Genomic DNA, 17,500 nt, shown 5'->3' with positions numbered 1-17,500 from the left:
TGTACAGTAATAGCTTACTGGTCCCTGTTCAGGAAAATGTGTGTGTGTGTGTGTGTGTGTGTGTGTGTGTGTGTGTGTGTGTGTGTGTGTGTGTGTGTGTATGTATGTATGTGTGTGTGTGTGCGTTTGTGTGTCAGAATCACCCCATGTTCCTGAAGCGGGGCCATGATCAATCACCCCCACCACTACCACCACTGTGTGTGTGTGTGTGTGTGTGTGTGTGTGTGTGTGTGTGTGTGTGTCTGTAAGCCATAGTTTCCTGTTTTGTTTATCCACTACAACCAGTTGTAATTTCCCCTGCTTTGTTAAATCTCATACAGATCCTGCCTTCATAAATCTGCTTAGTGTGCCGGGGGGGGAGACAGGTGACCAGAGCCTCATCTGGGGCTCTGCTCACTAGGAGCCTAGGCAGGCTGGGGGTTGGGGCCTGGTTCTCCTGCAGGGAGTCTGGACTGTGTAACAGCCGACATAACTGGGTAACACACAGACTCCCTCTGCTAGAGGGAACGTGTGTGTGTGTGTGTGTGTGTGTGTGTGTGTGTGTGTGTGTGTGTGTGTGTGTGTGTGCGCTGTAGTTGTCCTATTCGTGGAAACATAGCTCCATCTAGTGGGCTTCCTTGGGAACTAAAGTATCCTCTGCAATTTCTACAAGAATGACCTACAGTGTTGAATTCCCTCCCCTTTTCAACTTCTGTTAACAAATTATCCTCTCTCTCTCTCTCTGTCATTCCCCCGCTCTCCTCCTGCCCCTCCCCTCCCCCTGCCTGTCCCTCCTCCCCCCCTCCCCCTCCATCCTCAGGACCCTGATGCCCCTGTATGACGCTGATTCTGGTCTCCTGGTTGTAGCAGGGAAGGTAGGGTGTACTTTGTTGTGTCCTTAAACAGAGGACGGCTTGTCTGTCCTTATTTGTGAAACCGGGAACAAGTCGGCAGCCGATCGAATGTTCAGACTTTTATTCTGAAAAATGTCAATACATTTCAAAGTTGTTTAAAATCAACGACACACAGCTCGTTTTGTGAGCCTTCTAACAATGTAAAGTAGTGTCATAGTGAACTAGGTAGCAGTGGGGATTACTCACCGAATCCATTGCGTAGCAATATTTTGGCTTGACTAGCGAGTGTGTCATTGATTTTCGACAACTTTTTTCATTTATTTAAGTTTTTCAGAATAAAAGTCCAAACAATTTGATCGGCTGCCGACTTGTTCCCGGTTTCACCAGCTGCTGTCACATTTTAGGATTTACTGTCTGACGTTGTTGAACTCGATGTTGATGTTGTTGTTGTCGTCTTTTCCACAGGGAGAAAGTGTCATTGACTGCTTCGAGGTGACCGCCACAGAGCCGTTCCTCTCCCAAGGTAAGACCACCATGCACTGCTCTCTCTCTCTCTCTCTCTCTCTCGTTTTATCCTTCCTGTTTCATCCCCCCTTTCCTTCAACCCTTCCGTCTCCCCTCCAGTGAGTCACTGTCTGACAGAAGCCCCGACGCGTGGCGTCGCCACGGTGCCCAAGCTGGTGTTGGACGTCATGTCCTGTGAGGTCATGCGTGTGCTCCAGCTGACGGATGGCTTCATCGTGCCAATCAGCTATCAGGTCCCCCGCAAGGTGGGTGGAGACAAGAGCCCCCGTCACCCCCTGACCACGCACGCCTACTGTCAATGAGCAAACATATTCAGCCCTATCAAATCACATCATATGATTAAATACGTGTGTGTGTGTGTGTGTGTGTGTGTGTGTGCGTGTGTGTGTGTGTGTGTATCTCAGACAGGACTGAGGAATGAGTACCATGCAGACCTGTACCCCGACACCTTGGGATCCACTGCTGCCATGTCCGCTGAGGAGTGGTGGCAGGGCGGGAACCAACAGGTATGGACGACAACCGTCTCTCTCTCTTCAACATCACACACTTCACACACAATATAACACCGCCTACGCTGCTGCTCCGACAAACATGCAAGCAGCGGATTCCGTTGTGATCGGCGATCCCAAGCCTCCGATGTTTTCGTGTTCCTCCGTAGGTGGAGAGGGTCAGCCTCAACCCGGACAAGCGCCCGAAAGCCAAGGCTCAGCCAGCCAAGCCGACGCCCGCTAAGAAGGAGCTGCCCAGTGGGAGGAGCAAGGAGGTGAGAGTGACAGGAGAGAATTGACCCAGAGAGAAGCGGTTTGGAGACATTTTCGGAACATTTCTTTTCCCTCCTCTTCTGTGGCTCCCAAGTGTATTTCCATTCAGACTCTCCCATCTTTCTGTGTGAGTGATCGAATAAGAGAGGACGATAGAACTGAAAGAGTGTTTCTTTCTCTCTCTCTCTGTCTGTCTCTCTTTCTCTCTCTCTCTCTCTCTCTCTCTGTCTGTCTCTCTTTCTCTCTTTCTCTCTCTCTCTCTCTCTCTCTCTCCCTCTGTCTCTCTGTCTGTCTGTCTCTCTCTCTCTCTCTCTCTCCTGCAGGAGGCCGTGCGAGCCTGCTCCACCTCCAGCAGCCCCCTCAGCAGCCCCAGCAGCAGTGCTGCCCCGTCCCGCTCCCCCTCCTCCACCTCGGGCCTCTCCTCAGGCTTCGTGCCCAGCCCCAGCCCCAGCCAGAGCGCCCGCGCCATCCAAAGCATGCTGGGTAGGACTCTCTCTCTCTCTCTCTCTCTCTCTCTGAATAGATAGCACGACCATAGCGACCTAGATTTCACCACCACACATCTTTCTCCTCTCCTAAAAAACCAGGCCAGATGTTATCCCTTTTTTTAAATGGATGTCACTGATATCTAGAACCACCCTGTTCTCTCTCTTGTGTCTCTCTCTCTCTCTCTCCTCCCCCCCCCCCTCCACCCCTCCTCCAGGCCCCAGCTCTAAGTTCCGTCACATCCAGGGTGCGGTGATGCACAGGGACACCCACTTCATCAACCTGAAGGGGCTGAACCTGACCACGCCCGGGGAGTCTGACGGCTTCTGTGTCAACCGTGAGCGCATGGCCGTGCCCCTCGCCATCTCGGGGGGCCAGATCGCCATCTTTGAGGTAATGCTCTGAGGAAAGAAAATAAAACATTATGATAATTAAAAGTTCACCAGTTTTGGTCAGCATGCGTCTAGAAAGGCATAACGGCAAACATCACAAAAACATCCACATCACCCCTGTATTAAACCGTTCGCTAGTATGAACTAAAGCATGGATGTGACCCCGCCACCCCCCCCCCCCCCCCTCTTCAGATCTCTCAGCCAGGGAAGCTGCCAGACACCGCCCTGCCCACCATCCAGAACTCCGTCAACGTGGCCGACTTCTGCTGGGACCCTTTCAACACACGCAGGCTGATCGTGGGTAAGGCTGAGCCCCCCCCCGCGGAGTTGGGGGACAGAGTGAAAGGAGAACAGCGTTCCTGTACTGTAATAGTATACAGTAATACAATACCGTAGTACACAGTAATATAATACAGTATTCATTTGACGACGTGTGTCTTTTCCCGTCTCTGTGTGACAGCCGGCGACGACGCTAAGATCCGTGTGTGGCAGGTACCAGAGGGGGGGCTGACCGAGACCCTGACCGAACCAGAGACCATCTTGCGGGGTAAGAGAGGGGGCACGGAGAGGGCCCCTTATTACTGAACATGTGTGATGTTAGTCTCATACTTTATATAGGCCATTTAGCTGCCGCTTTTATCCAAAGTGATTTACATTGCAGTGAGTGCGTACATTTTTCAGTATATACGGTCCCAGTGGGAACCGAACCCACAACCTAAGCGCTGTTAGCGCCATGCTCTACCAGCTGAGCCACAGAAGACTGTATTTTGACATTTGTTTTGATTGACTTTTAAGCAAACCGAAGACCGATCTGTATAAGATATGAGTGACAGGTGTTTTGGCCAATGACTCTCTCCACGCAGGTCACACAGAGAAGATCTACTCTGTGGTGCCCCACCCCCTGGCCAGCGGCCTGCTGGCCTCCTCGTCCTACGACCTGACGGTTCGACTGTGGGACACGGAGACCGGGGAGCAGGTCAAACTGCTGCAGGGCCACCAGGACCAGGTGACACAGGAGGGGACGGGGGGGACCGGGGACGACGGCGAGGGGGTGGGGGGGTTCAAGGCTGTGGTATAGAAAGGGATGGAACCTGTAGGTGTACCTCACACTGTGTCAACCTCTCACTCTCTGTCTCTGTTTCCTCGGGGAAAAAAAACTTGTGTACAGATCTTTGCGATGGCCTGGAGTCCGGACGGAAAGCTGCTGGCCACAGTGTGTAAAGACGGGAAAATGCGCATCTACGACCCTCGCAAGTCGGCTGAGCCTGTGCAGGTGTGTGTGTGTGTGTGTGTACAGTCAATCAGATGGAACTATTAAATGAGTTGTTTGGTAGTGGAAACATGTGAGTACTATGTGTGTGTGTGTGTGTGTGTGTGTGTGTGTGTGTGTGTGTCTATGTGTGTGTGTGTGTGTGTGTGTGTCTTTCTCTGCAGGAGGGCCCAGGTCCAGAGGGACACCGGGGGGCTCGTGTGGTGTGGGTGTGTGAGGGCGACTACCTGATGGTGTCTGGGTTCGACAGGTGAGTCCGGTACCCCCAGTGTCTCCAGCGGGTGGTCGAGGTGACATTTGAGCGTAGGTAGGGGCATTCTAGACCGCTGTTACAAAACCAGTCCGTCGACATAAAAGGAGACACGTCATGATGCTAAAATACAGTTTATTATACAGTCGGTTTCTTAGCGGTTCAAACTACTTGTGGAATGTTTAAGACCGTTCGGTCTGAAGTGATGTATCGCTCAAGTATCGCCGTAAGTTCAAACAGGAGTTCAAACAGCAAAAAAAAAAAGCACCTGTTTAAGCGACGGGTGGAATGCTTTTATGGTCCCTCTGATCGAGTGGGAACACGTGTCGGTTCCCCTGCCTTCGCCCTGGAGCTCTCGTTGCTGACGTCACCCACACCTGACCCCTAATCCCTGACTCCCCCCTCCTGTGTTCCCACCTGTGTTCCCGCCTGCAGTCGCAGTGAGAGGCAGCTCTACCTGTACTCTGCTGAGTCCCTGTCCTCCGGCGCCATAGGCAACATCTCCACGGACGTCTCCCCCTCCACCCTCATCCCCTTCTACGACCCCGACACCAGCGTTGTCATCCTCACGGGCAAGGTGAACAAACCCCAAACGCAACATGTTTACACGTGTTTACACGTGATCCTTTACACAGATTCCTTCCTATCCAGACTGCAGCCACACATGTAAACCTGTAAATACTGTTGTTTTACCAGGGTGACACCCGTGTGTACATCTTTGAGATTGCGCCAGAAGCGCCATACTTCCTGGAGTGCAGCACCTTCAATTCTACCGAGCCCCATAAGGTACAGTTTATATCCCTCTATTTGTCCTCTACGTCCTCTATCTGCGTCTGTTCATTCAACCGCCTCTCTCCCTATTTTCTATATTTGCTATATTTGTGAATATGTGAGGTACAGTACATGATAGCTGGTTATGAGGGTTGTTATAGTGTTCCTGAGAGGGCTGTTTCCTGTCCGCAGGGTCTGGCCTTCCTGCCTAAGACAGAGTGTGACGTGCGTGACGTGGAGGTGGCCAGAGCCCTCAGGCTCAATAAGACCTCCATCGAGCCAGTGGCCTTCAGAGTCCCCCGTGTCAAAGTGAGTGGTGCCTCGACGTCGCCATCTAGTGGGGAGAATATGTCTCTTCCAGTGGTTGTGTGACGTCCATCTGCCGTGACAAGCTTCGTATGCATTTTTGTCATGCTAGCTTATGCTAGCATTATGTCATGAAAAACACCTGCAAGGTTTATGATGTTCAATATGCAGCTACAGGAAGCTTTTCAGAGGATTTGAAGAATTGTCTCCAGCCTGACCTGTCTGGTCTCTGCTCACTTTCCCTCTCCCCCTCTCTCCCTCTCCCTCGCTTCTCTCTCCCTCTGCCTCGCTCCTCTCTCCCTCTCCCCCTCCCTCGCTCCTCTCTCCCTCTCCCTCACTTCTCTCTCCCTCTCCCTCGCTTCTCTCTCCCTCTGCCCCACTCCTCTCTCACTCCACAGAAAGAGTTCTTCCAGGACGATGTGTTCCCTGACACCGCCGTGTGGTGGGAGTCCTCTCTGACAGCGTCCGCCTGGCTGTCTGGCTCCAACAGCCAGCACCGCAAGATCCGCCTGAGGCCCAAAGACATGGCCCCAGGTACGACCAAGCTCACCCGCTCCCCCCCCCCCCCCCCCCACTCCACCCCCCCCCCCACAGAAGACCTAGGAAGAAGCAGAGAACACTCCTTATATATATATTCAGGAGGCTACCAAAAGCAGCACTCACTTCAATTCACACAGATATAAGACCGTATAAAGGATACTCTTCACCATTCCTGACTACTTGTCTGTTTGCTTCTCGCCTGTCTGTTTTCTATGTGTCTGTTTTGTCGTCCGTCTGTCCGTCCAGTGAGCGAGGCGCCCAAGGAGGCCCCGGTGAGGAAGTACCTCCCCTCCTCTGTGTACCTGGAGGAGAAGACTGACGAGCAGAAGAAAGACGAGGTGAGTGGCGCGGTCGTACGGCGAACACAAGGCCTAGCGGCGTGACGACCTTCTGCGGTGAACACGTCCCTGACACGTCTGTTTTCTACGCCGCGTGGCTGCGGCTGGTGTTTCACCCTGCGTGTGCCTGTGTCTGCAGCTGTTGAGCGCCATGGTGGACAAGCTGGGGAACATGGACGACAAGCCCCTGCCACAGGAGTCCTTCGAGGGTGTGGACGACGACGAGTGGGTGAGTCGTCGATAACCGAGAGGGTCCATTAGCGTCGGTAGTTGACACCAGCACTACCATACTTGTCATGTATATTATCCACAATTAAACATTGTGAGAAGTACGACGGACAGCTGTATTTTAGAGGCCGTTATAGACGCTTGGACTTGTGAGTCTTTATGAGTTATTATTATTATTATTATTATTATTATTATTATTATTATTGATGCATCGATATCTTGCTCCTTGTCTTCCAGGACGACTAGTGTGGGGGGGTGTTGTTGCCCTGCAGTCCAGTCAGGGTGCCAACAGCAGCAGTAGCCGGGTGGAGGGGAGGGGAGGGCCTTGCTGTCGTCAATCTTGCCATTCCTGTGTGCCACTGATACATCCCAACACTCAACAATGTCAACTCACACCTTTCGACCTCCCGACATACCTCTCATATACCCACATCATCATTCTGTAGGTCCTGCCTGCAGTTTTCTTCTACTATAGATAGATAACAGATACCACTTCCAACCAAGATACAGTACATGACTCTCAACGTCTCTCTAGTGTTTTTAGCATGCTGTCACTCCTTCCCCTACGTCTGTGTGATGACGAGTGGACTACGGCTTGCTTTTTTATGGGCTTATATGAATCATACTCCATTTCTTTGAAACAGCTAGGACATCTACTATTTGTGATTTTTATTGGAACAGAACAGCATGCAATTGAATACAGTATCTTCGGTCTTCCGGTTGAGTCACCTACTCAAACCTATGCACACACACACACACACACACACACACACACACACACACACACACACACACACACACACATGCCTCAGCTTCTGCAACGAGATATCCCATATCCACCTCTACATCCTCCAGTGTGAGGATGTGGGATGTCAGTGATGTCACTATAAGGTCTCAAGCACAATAAAACACAAACAGGGTACAACAGGGTTAAAAGCTTCAGGTGTAACCATCGGATTTCTAGGAATAATGACATGGTTAACTACGTTAACTGTTTAGATAGCTTCATCTGGCCAGAGTTCATCAGTAGCCGTCTAGGACCACTCCATGTATGAGTCAAGCCAGTTGATTTTTGGAGATTGTTTTGTGGCATTGGGACTGTGCTCTCTTCAAGGGACTGTTGAAGTGTGTGTTGTTTATACATTTGGGTGTCATGAGTGTCAAAGCCAAACCGCCTCCTGATGGAGTTTTACAGGGGTATGTGTATCTTTGGGAATTGTAGTACGGTGGAGAAATGCGTCCGTGTTTCTTTGTATACTGTACAACTGGAATTTCTGTACCAGGTAACATTTTAGTCTTCAGACTGTTAAAGGCATTCCTTACTAATGGAACTTATTTGTTAATTGTATACTGTAGTAAGCAATCATTCAGTTACTTTTCTTTTAACAATGTGACTTACAGTATTAATATGATACAATGCAATCACAACAGCCATGATCCAACCTCCTATCAGGGCTACAGCACAAGGCAATATATCAAATGATCCATGTTTGAACCAATCATGTTGTTTACAAAAACATAACGACTGGAATGGACCAACCAGTCATGCATGGTGATAGTGCACATTGTGTTGTACTTGAAAAGTGACCACATCAGTGCATTGACTGTAGATCTTGTTGGTGTCAGTGTCTGTGTGTAATGTGTTTGTGCCTGCAATCTCTCAAATGTCATATGTTGTTCTTTGGGATATTAACACTCCTTGTGTGGAAACAAAAATATATTCTTTTTATACGTTGAATAATGCATTGTTTTCTCTGTCTTGAATAACGGTTTGTGGGATAGTCCATGTTGCCTTGCAATAAACACCTTTTTGAACCTTGTACAAATGCTCCTGTGTGATTTAATTTGTAGCGTAAAAACAAACGAAGGAGAACATACATAGCCTACACTACAGTATCACAAATCGATTGAACTGGTCTGTCTGTAGTTTCAACACCCAACCACTAGAGGCCAGTATACTGTAGTTTCAACACCCAACCACTAGAGGCCAGTATATTAAGAAGTGAGAGCTCTCTCTAGTAGATGACTCGGCTCACTAGAATATCTTCGCTGCATGTTTGGCCCTTGAACCTCGACCCTGCGGTGACCTTGACGGGAGATCCATGTGAGAGAGCTGCGTTCCTCAGGCTCCTCATGAACTGTGCGTCATTTACTGGAGAACATCCGCACATAAGCCATGGTAAGATATTCCCCCTTGTCTTTCAAAACGCATTCAATGGCGACAGCATATTTCTTTAACCGCTAGAACCTTGTGTCAAGGTGTTGTTACGTACGACAGACGCAGTGTCCCCCTGGATATGTCATGTTGATGTGCTGTGACTGTCCTTACCTTGATATGTCATGTTGATGTCCTGTCCAGTGTCCAGACCTTGTAGCATTGCCATGTACAGCGAACTGTCTAGGTAGCTGTTACTGACTAATGCTCAGACAGAGGCTCTGTACCCTCCTACCAGTGTAGATTATGTAACCTGCACCCTCCTACCAGTGGAGATGATGCACGTCAGCCATGGTGACATACGACATGTTAGTGGCAATTGTGCTGGCTTGAGAAGAACAATGTGCCTAAATTGAGCCCAGAAGACGTGTAGGCTATTCTGTTTACATTGCACCTGCCCCATCTGTGACACACAACACCCAAATGATCATAAAAAAAACAATAGCTGGTCACAGCTGGTACGAGTCAAGTTGTCACCCTAGTTTTGCAGCTGGATTCTGTTACTCAGAGTTGCATATTCTCTTAATTATTCTATTGACATCGGACATCAATATAGACATCAATATAGACTAGGGCTGGGTATCGCCACTGATTTCCCAAAACGATTCGATTCCGATTCACAGCTCTCGATTCGATTCGATTCACGATTCGATTCCGATTCGATCTAGTTACAATATACATTTTTTGCTTGAATATGAAAGAGATTCTCAGAACTACTGCTATAAATGGTTCAAGGAACCCTATAACATGTAGCATTGTTAAACATATCAATGTTTACATTAAGAATTGACTCCAAAGCAGTTACATGAATGTACTTTTTATTGGAACATAAATGAACATCATTGACCAACATTTTGCTAAATCAGACACTACAAAAAGTGCTTTTTAACGTGCTTTACTGCAGCCGATGTAAATAAAGGGGCTACAAACATAGCCTACCTGAAGTGAAGTTGCGATATCACGTTTCACCTGCGCGTACATGTCTGGGACTATCACTTCACTTAACTGTTTGCGTGTCGGTAACACGTAGCGTGGTTCTAATACAGTGACGAGTTTTCGAAAGCCAGCATTTTCAACAACGCTGTACGGGCGTATATCCTTGCAAATAAAATGTGCTACAGCCTCTGTAATTTGTTGGGCACGGGGAGAATTTGATTGCAATTTGCAACCAAACGTCTTTATCAGCGAGGCCTGTTTCGGATCCGCTGTTCCGTGTTTCACGTCAGGGTGATGCCTCATAAGTGGTTCCGTAGATTTGTGGTGATTCCACTAAATTTAACTTCCACTGCGCACAGCTTACATATGACTTTGCTTTTGTCCAGCTCATCTCTATCGACAGATAGTCGTCTATCTGTACCAGTGGAGGCTGGTGACTTCCAGAATTGAGGAGGCCAATTTTTTTTCCGCTTGCTCGCTTCACTCGCGATGGAATGTTCCCTGTTCTTATAGAAGAATATTAAATTGACTTGTAATAAAACGAAATCGACTACATTAAAAATAAAACTGTTCAAGAAATCCTAAATCTTGTCTACCTATTCGATGTATAAATCGCGCCAGAATCTCGCCGACTTCCGAGGTCATTTTAAGCAAATTTGGCCAAATGAGCTATTCTTTTCAGGGATAATAGCCATGGGTGTTCTAGACGCCATTTAGCAGACGCTTTTAATCCAAAACGATTTACAATTACGAATTACAGGGACATTCCCCCTGGAGTAATTGAGGGCTAAGTGCCTTACTCAATGGCAAAATAGGGTGGTCTCAGGTGGGATTTGAACTCACGACCTTCCGATCAAGAGTCCAATTCACTAACCATTAGACCACCAATACATACATACTGCATGTACACCAGTGGAGGCTGGTGACTTCCAGAATTGAGGAGGCCAAATTATTTTCCGCTTGCTCGCTTCACTCGCGATGGAATGTTCCCTGTTCTTATAGAAGAATATTAAATTGACTTGTAATAAAACGAAATCGACTACATTAAAAATAAAACTGTTCAATAAATCCTAAATCTTGTCTACCTATTCGATGTATAAATCGCGCCAGAATCTCGCCGACTTCCGAGGTCATTTTAAGCAAATTTGGCCAAATGAGCTATTATTTTCAGGGATAATAGCCATGGGTGTTCTAGACGTGTCCTGCAATGGACAAGTTGATAGGACACTCGTAGCCACTATGGCGAGTGTTTCTTTGACTGAATTTGACCTAAATTTCGTTGTTTGGATCCTGTACTGTAGCAATGACAATAAAGACCATTCATTCATTCATTCATTCATTCATTGAAGTGACTGGCGAATTCTCAAAATGGCTTCATGTGATTGGACGAACAAAATGTCAATCTTTCAGCCCTGGACTCAATGCATGGTGAGGCCAGGCCTCCTCTGCCCACCCATTTTCAGTGATTTGGCCAATCACATATTGCCATGAAAAAAATTGCATTACATTGACTTCTATGAGAAACCACTTTCCTGGGGAGGCCTGGCCTCCCTCAATACAAACGGATAGGGATTCTGGCCTGTAGGTGCTTTACAATTGCAATATTGGGTTTTAGCCATGGAAAACTTCAGATTTATGAACGAAACGGAAATAATATTAATATATATATATATATATATATATGTTTTTTGTTAAATAAATAAATAAAATAAATACAATTATTGCTTTTTTAAATCTCTCTCTCTTCTCTCAAATTATTGGGGAGGCCAGGCCTCCTCCACCTCTATGGAGGAGCCTCCACTGATCTGTACAGTATAGTACAGTGGATTGTGTACATAGCCTTTATTTATGTAAACCAGCTCCTTCCCTTCTTGTGATTATTTTTTTTAAAGTTTTTTTTTTTTTCTTTCCTAACACCAGGGGAGCCACCCCTCCTAAATTTCGTTGTTTGGTACCTGTACTGTAGCAATGACAATAAAGTCCATTCATTCATTCATTCATTCATATCGTCATATTTTTTAAATCCAAAATGCACCCAGACATCTGACTTTAAGCCTGGTGGTGACTTGAGTGTCCCTGCCATCGCCATGTTTTTAGATTTTAGTGTTGAGACCTCTCGTTGCGTGAGATATGATAAATTCTTGTAGCGCGAGATCTCGTTGCGGGTTGAAGCTGCAAGCAAAAAAAAACAAAAAAAAACATGAAAGATCGATCTCGGGATTTATGAATCGATAATCGCTCATTCAATGAAGATCGATTCAGAATCGGGAAATCGATTTTTTGAACCCAGCCCTAATATAGACATCAATATATTATAGACATCAATATGTCATCACGTGTCTATGTGTTTACAGGCGAGGTATCTTGCACAGATCATAGTGATGGGCGCACAGGTGGTGGGACGGGCGTTTGCCCGTGCATTACGACAAGAATACCAAGGTAAGTTCCGTGATCGCGTGTGAACAGTAGAACATATCATTAAGATGAATATGTCAGCCATGTCCGCTGTATAATTTCAACCTAAGTAAGTTGGCTTCACAATAATCTATCTGGTGTTACATTGACCTCAGTCATCAGTTCTACACAGTGTGAATGTGAATGTGAATGTGCCCCCTGGGTCTTCTGTCTCTACAGCCAGTCAAGCGGCAGCAGAAGCCAGAGGACGGGCGGGTCAGCAGTCAGCAGCTGCGTCTAGTATCACTGGGATGAATTTACAAGAGGCCCAGCAAATCCTCAATATCTCTACGCTTACCCCAGAGGAGATCCAGAAGGTATGTGTACACACACCCACAATCAATCAATCAATCAATCAAGAGTGGTCACGTATACTAAAACATCCCATTCAGAAGACAAGATGGTGACTGTGGCTTACATAGAAAAAGACAATGCTTACCTCCCTTGCAGTCTCTCTTGAATCCTACACACATCTAAAGAAAAACCTTTCAGATCAGATGTACTGATGGAGGATTATTTGTCATTGTTGGGACCCTGCTGGGCATCACTCACATGTATGAATATCTCAACAGAACTATGACCACCTCTTCAAAGTCAACGACAAGACTGTGGGTGGTTCCTTTTACCTGCAGTCCAAGGTGAGCGTGGCGTTGTATGAGATGTTGCTTATTAAAAGGGAAGAAGTTGAATCTTTGAATGTAGTCTGCACAGTCACATGTTTACCATTGGAACTACTACTACTACTTCATGTTGACTGGGTCAATGTTGTAGGTAATTATCCTGTTTACATTATGTGAATTACTCACTTTAGACACAGTAACTAGTACAGGCATCGGAAATTGTTGATTTTTACACTAGCATGGATCGTAGCAAATGTGTGAACATGTAAGAATCAGGTTATTATTCCATTGCATCATTTCGATGGGATTAACCTTATGATAACCAGTGCCATCGTCAGGATTATAGTTTGTAGATCAAAGTAGATGCGTCACCCAACAGAACCGTTGTTAATTATATGTGCCATGTAGCTTAACACTTAACTGTGTGTGTGTGTGTGTGTGTGTGTGTGTGTGTGCGCGCGCGTGTGTGTGTGTGTGTGTGTGTGTGTGTGTGTGTGCGTGCGTGCATGTTAAGGTGGTGCGGGCTAAGGAGCGACTAGATGAAGAGCTTTCCATTGAGACAGAGGACAAGGGACCAAAGGAAAAGCAGCAGAGAACAGAAACATGACCCCTGAACCCTCCCTACCCTTTCCCGTCCATTGTAAATTATACTCCTAATAAAAGCCTTATCCTTTTCTCTAGTGAGGACTGTGTGTATGCATCTGTGTATTGCGTTGGTCTCTGACTTATGAGTGCACCATGATGTGTCTGCTAGCATATTTGTGTAACCAGTGTTCCTGGGCGTGGAGACCCACAGTGGTGAACATTTTTGTGTTACAGAACATGGATATCACATTGGATGTGTATAAGTGCTGGGCTGGAACAGAGATGTGCACCTCAGTGGGTCTCTGTTCGCCTGGGGCCTAGCCTGGGTACAGTGCTTTGAAGTTTAGCAGTGAGAGGGTTGACTTTATGCTGATTGGCTGAGGCAATTGGGTGACCCCCTTTTGGTCTGAAGCTATCACATGAGCTTGTTTATGCAGCCCTGCACCCAAGTCTCACAGATGTGTGAAGCTGCAGTGATATGGATGCCCCCTCTGAATGATTCATCTGATTTATCAGGTGTAGGGCCTGAATTCTACTGATGGAAAAGGGTTTCAGTGAGGGGAAAAACGAGGTAAAACAGACCCTATAAGTGCCTAGGTATAGCTAGCTTCTCAAGACCAGGCAGTGTGTTATAAGAAATGAGAATGCATTGTTTATATTCTGCAGCCAATGTGTGGAAGGAGGAAAACAGAAAAGTTTGCACAAATTGTATCAAATGCGACTTTATTAAACATTTTGTTTCTTTTTTTTCTTCATTGACATCATTATCAATATCGTAATAAAATTCCTCTAAAACAGGAGCACACAGCTATGTTGTACCAATTGGAGACTTTTACAACTCTAAAATTCTGCATGTTCAACCTCGGAACATGATGCCAGGAAAAATATAATATTCATATATTCATTTTCATATACTGTATATCTTCTATATTTCACCTATAATAAAAGGCACTTGGAAAAATTAAAATACTGACATTAAAATATCTCACAAAATGTGCAAAAATAACATGGAACAGGCCGCTCGTGGCCTTTGTCTTGCATTAACCCTTTGCGCACCACTGTGGCACTTAAGTCAATGGCGTCCCTTGTAAGTGACACTGACCTCGCTACCAAGCTAACACAATTTAGTGCTCTGAATTTCGGTGGGTTGAGCATATACTGAGATTCTCATTTACATAGCTTAATAGTCAATGAGGCCCATTTTTATTCTTCAACCCGTTAAGAAAAAGTACCGCTTTTATAATGTTACAGATTGGGTTTATGGAACAGAGAAACTTCAGCAGGTATGTTTGAACAATCAACAATTTAGATTTTTTTTAGAAAGATAATATCAATCCAACAAGTTATTGCGAATGCTCTTAGAATTCTCCTCAAGGTGTAATAACTAATCATCAGTGTTTACATTTCAACTTGGCATCCCCTGTGCACTCCTGAGGGGGGGAACAAAAGTGCAGAGCATTACAGAACGTGCCCAAAGGGTTAATGTGTCAAACAGCTTATTGAATATTGAAAGATGTAGATCCTGGAAGGATCCGTGTCAATTTCAGCTTTCTCCACCCAGCAGCCAGCACAAGACTCTTTTTCTGGCTTCAACAAGCCAGAGAGAGAGAGACAGAGAGAGAGGAGGAAAATCGGAAGGAGGGGATTGGGCAATGGAGGAGAGACTGAGGGATTCACTGTTGCCGGGGAAACCTAGCCGACTTGACACCTGTTGCGGATGACATCACAGACAAGGATTGTCCACTCACATGGAGGGATTCACTCCTTTACCCAGTCTGAGGAGATACAGGCCAACCAAGAGCACAGCATTGTGTGTGTGTGTGTGTGTGTGTGTGTTTAAAATGAGTGATTGGGAGTCGCTGAGGCAGAAATACAAATATGCAGAAGATCCTTCCCAGAGAGAGATACTGTGACAAGCACAGCATGGCACCATGATTTATTTCGAAGGATCCCAAACATATTTAGACAGAGAGGATGCTTGTGTATATTTATTGTCTATAAGTGGGTATGTGTGTGTGTGCGTGCACGTGTGTGTGTGTTTTCCTCTTTTCTGGTAAAACGCTTTGTGGCCAGGGAGTAAGACAGTTCAGCTTTTTGGGTTTAATAAAAAAATAAAAATCACAGGGCAGACAGAGTTCAGTGGCCTAGTTCTGCTGGCTGGCACGTATGCGAGTAGCTGCCACATCGAGAGCGGAGCGGGCAGTGACTTCAGAGGAGAGAGGCCCGGGTGAGTGGGTGGGTGGGCAGATGGAGGGGCACTCCACAGTGCCTCGCCCGCTGGCAGAGTGCCACTCCCTTCAGCTCTCCCCCCTGTTCATTCATTTATCCATTCAATTACTCCTTTCTCTGTCTCTACTTTACTCTCTCTCTTTCTCTCTCTCTCTCTCTTGCCAGGCTACTTGCCATCTAAGGCTGTGTTCTGAGGTTTTTGTCATCTTTTGAAGGTTCTAGTATATGTGAAACATCCGTGCAGGTGAAGTGGGTCTGTGACGTTGTGGTGTCTACTGTACAGCCTGTCCTTCAGATAGGCTATGTCATGTTTGAACACTGATTAATGTGTCCAGTCAATGTGGTGACGGGCCTGTAGGCTGATACTGAGTAGCCTGACCCCCCCATCCACCTGTTCAGGACAGGACCACCCCTCTGACCCCCCCCCCCCCCTTCCACCACCCCCAGTAAATGCCTGGGCCAGCCAGGAGAAAGCTGAGTACAGAGCAGCCATAGCAGAAAACAAAGAATCAAAGCAACTTCAACATCAAGAAAATGTCTCGTCTGAACAACAGCAATAAAATGACTAACAAAACAGCAATAACTGTGATTATTCAAAAAAAAAAAATGAACATACCAAGTAAGACCCTCAGAAAGAGATGGGGAGAGAGGAGAGGTGGAGGAGCAGAGGTGGGGGTGTTTTCAGTCTCTTGAGGGAATGTTCCTTGTGTTAAGAAGCACCTCCTCACCTTACACCTCCTCTCTTAAAGCCCCATCATGTGGTGCAGTCAACGTTCTACATACACATCTGTGACACAAGCTTGGAAGGACCCCAAGCACCAAAGAGAAAGGTGCCCCAATACAAGCCTGAGTGGAGAAGAGGGAAGAAGCACGGGGGAGAAGAGGAGAAAAGAGAGAAACTGCTTCCAGAGAGCCACAAATTGGCAGTAACGTTTCATAAAACATTAAACAAAAAAAAACTAAAAAAGTGTTGTGTCTGGTAAGTGCATGTTGTCTCCGTTATAGAACCATGAGGATTTGCCGTGAGTCAGACAGGTCAGTGTATTGAGTTGACCTCACTTCTTTGGACAAGTGAAGTGAGGCAGTTTAAAATAGTGTGGCTCCCTGAACAGGCCAGCTGTATGTAGCATTGACTGCATCCATCACCCCCCCCCCCTCCTGTACTGCAGGATACACAAGCCCAAGTCTGCCCTCCAGGCTAGATATTTTTGGCACAATGTCGGACTGTTGAACTTGGGACAACAACTAAAAGACCAACTTTACAAGGGCCGAGTGAGTCAGGCTTTTCAATAGAAGCCTCACTACTCCGGACAGACCAGCCACCTGTTCCTCACAGCAGTTTTTTTTTTGCGGTTGGTCACTTCAAAATACAGCGACATAGTGTTACTTTAACAGTGGCCCCTTTCATACGTACACTCATTGGAGCGAATTCGATCAGGATTACAGAAACAGTTGAACAATACTGGGGGAATACAGGACTGGGCTAGTGAGGCAGAGAGAGGGTGCGAACAGGGTGTTGTGTACCATACTTCCACCAGGGGGTGCCAGACACACCTGTGCCATAGACGTCAATGTGTTGAAAAAGTGATAATTATCAGTCATTCCTGGGTGATATAACACCGCTTGTCTGCCATAGGACCTCAGTTGCTCTGTGCCCTTTACACAAGCCCCTAAAGTTTACAAGCCCATCACACACATCAGTAGATAAGGCTAGTCCGTGGTCACCTCCCCAAAATGGGGACAGATTGTCAATAGTCAAAA

The 17,500-nt window shown here is 46.7% G+C and overlaps 2 protein-coding genes across 2 annotated transcripts in view; both read left to right on the top strand.

Moving 5' to 3' along the window:
* The window catches only part of coro7 (coronin 7), a gene marked incomplete at its 3' end in the record, with an annotated part of 117,362 nt that extends 110,646 nt beyond the window's left edge, over positions 1-6,716 (top strand). The window contains 18 exon segments of the mRNA XM_080523240.1: positions 800-854; positions 1,299-1,356; positions 1,458-1,603; positions 1,763-1,864; positions 2,017-2,121; positions 2,443-2,602; positions 2,823-2,998; positions 3,190-3,298; positions 3,458-3,544; positions 3,861-4,003; positions 4,166-4,270; positions 4,432-4,517; positions 4,953-5,094; positions 5,214-5,303; positions 5,481-5,597; positions 5,993-6,128; positions 6,381-6,472; positions 6,612-6,716. Coding sequence (XP_080379366.1) covers positions 800-854; positions 1,299-1,356; positions 1,458-1,603; positions 1,763-1,864; positions 2,017-2,121; positions 2,443-2,602; positions 2,823-2,998; positions 3,190-3,298; positions 3,458-3,544; positions 3,861-4,003; positions 4,166-4,270; positions 4,432-4,517; positions 4,953-5,094; positions 5,214-5,303; positions 5,481-5,597; positions 5,993-6,128; positions 6,381-6,472; positions 6,612-6,716 — 2,014 coding nt within the window.
* A 2,054-nt stretch (positions 6,717-8,770) lies between these two features.
* pam16 (presequence translocase associated motor 16) lies at positions 8,771-14,192 on the top strand. Its single transcript, XM_080524737.1, has 5 exons — positions 8,771-8,879; positions 12,206-12,290; positions 12,486-12,622; positions 12,878-12,943; positions 13,440-14,192. Exons 1-5 carry the CDS (start codon positions 8,877-8,879, stop codon positions 13,530-13,532), a joined length of 384 nt encoding a protein of 127 aa, XP_080380863.1. The 5' UTR covers positions 8,771-8,876; the 3' UTR covers positions 13,533-14,192.
* Positions 14,193-17,500: the final 3,308 nt, after the last annotated feature.

This window comes from Nansenia antarctica (assembly GCF_963989245.1).
Source record: "Nansenia antarctica genome assembly, chromosome: 2".
Classification (NCBI taxonomy): Eukaryota; Metazoa; Chordata; class Actinopteri; order Argentiniformes; family Microstomatidae; genus Nansenia; species Nansenia antarctica.
This window is presented reverse-complemented; position numbering and strand designations above follow the sequence as displayed.

Coding starts and splice junctions, on each gene's coding strand:
- pam16 (XM_080524737.1), top strand. Junction 12,623..12,877: donor CCCCAGAGGAGATCCAGAAG/GTATGTGTACAC, acceptor ATATCTCAACAG/AACTATGACCACCTCTTCAA. Junction 12,944..13,439: donor CCTTTTACCTGCAGTCCAAG/GTGAGCGTGGCG, acceptor GTGCATGTTAAG/GTGGTGCGGGCTAAGGAGCG.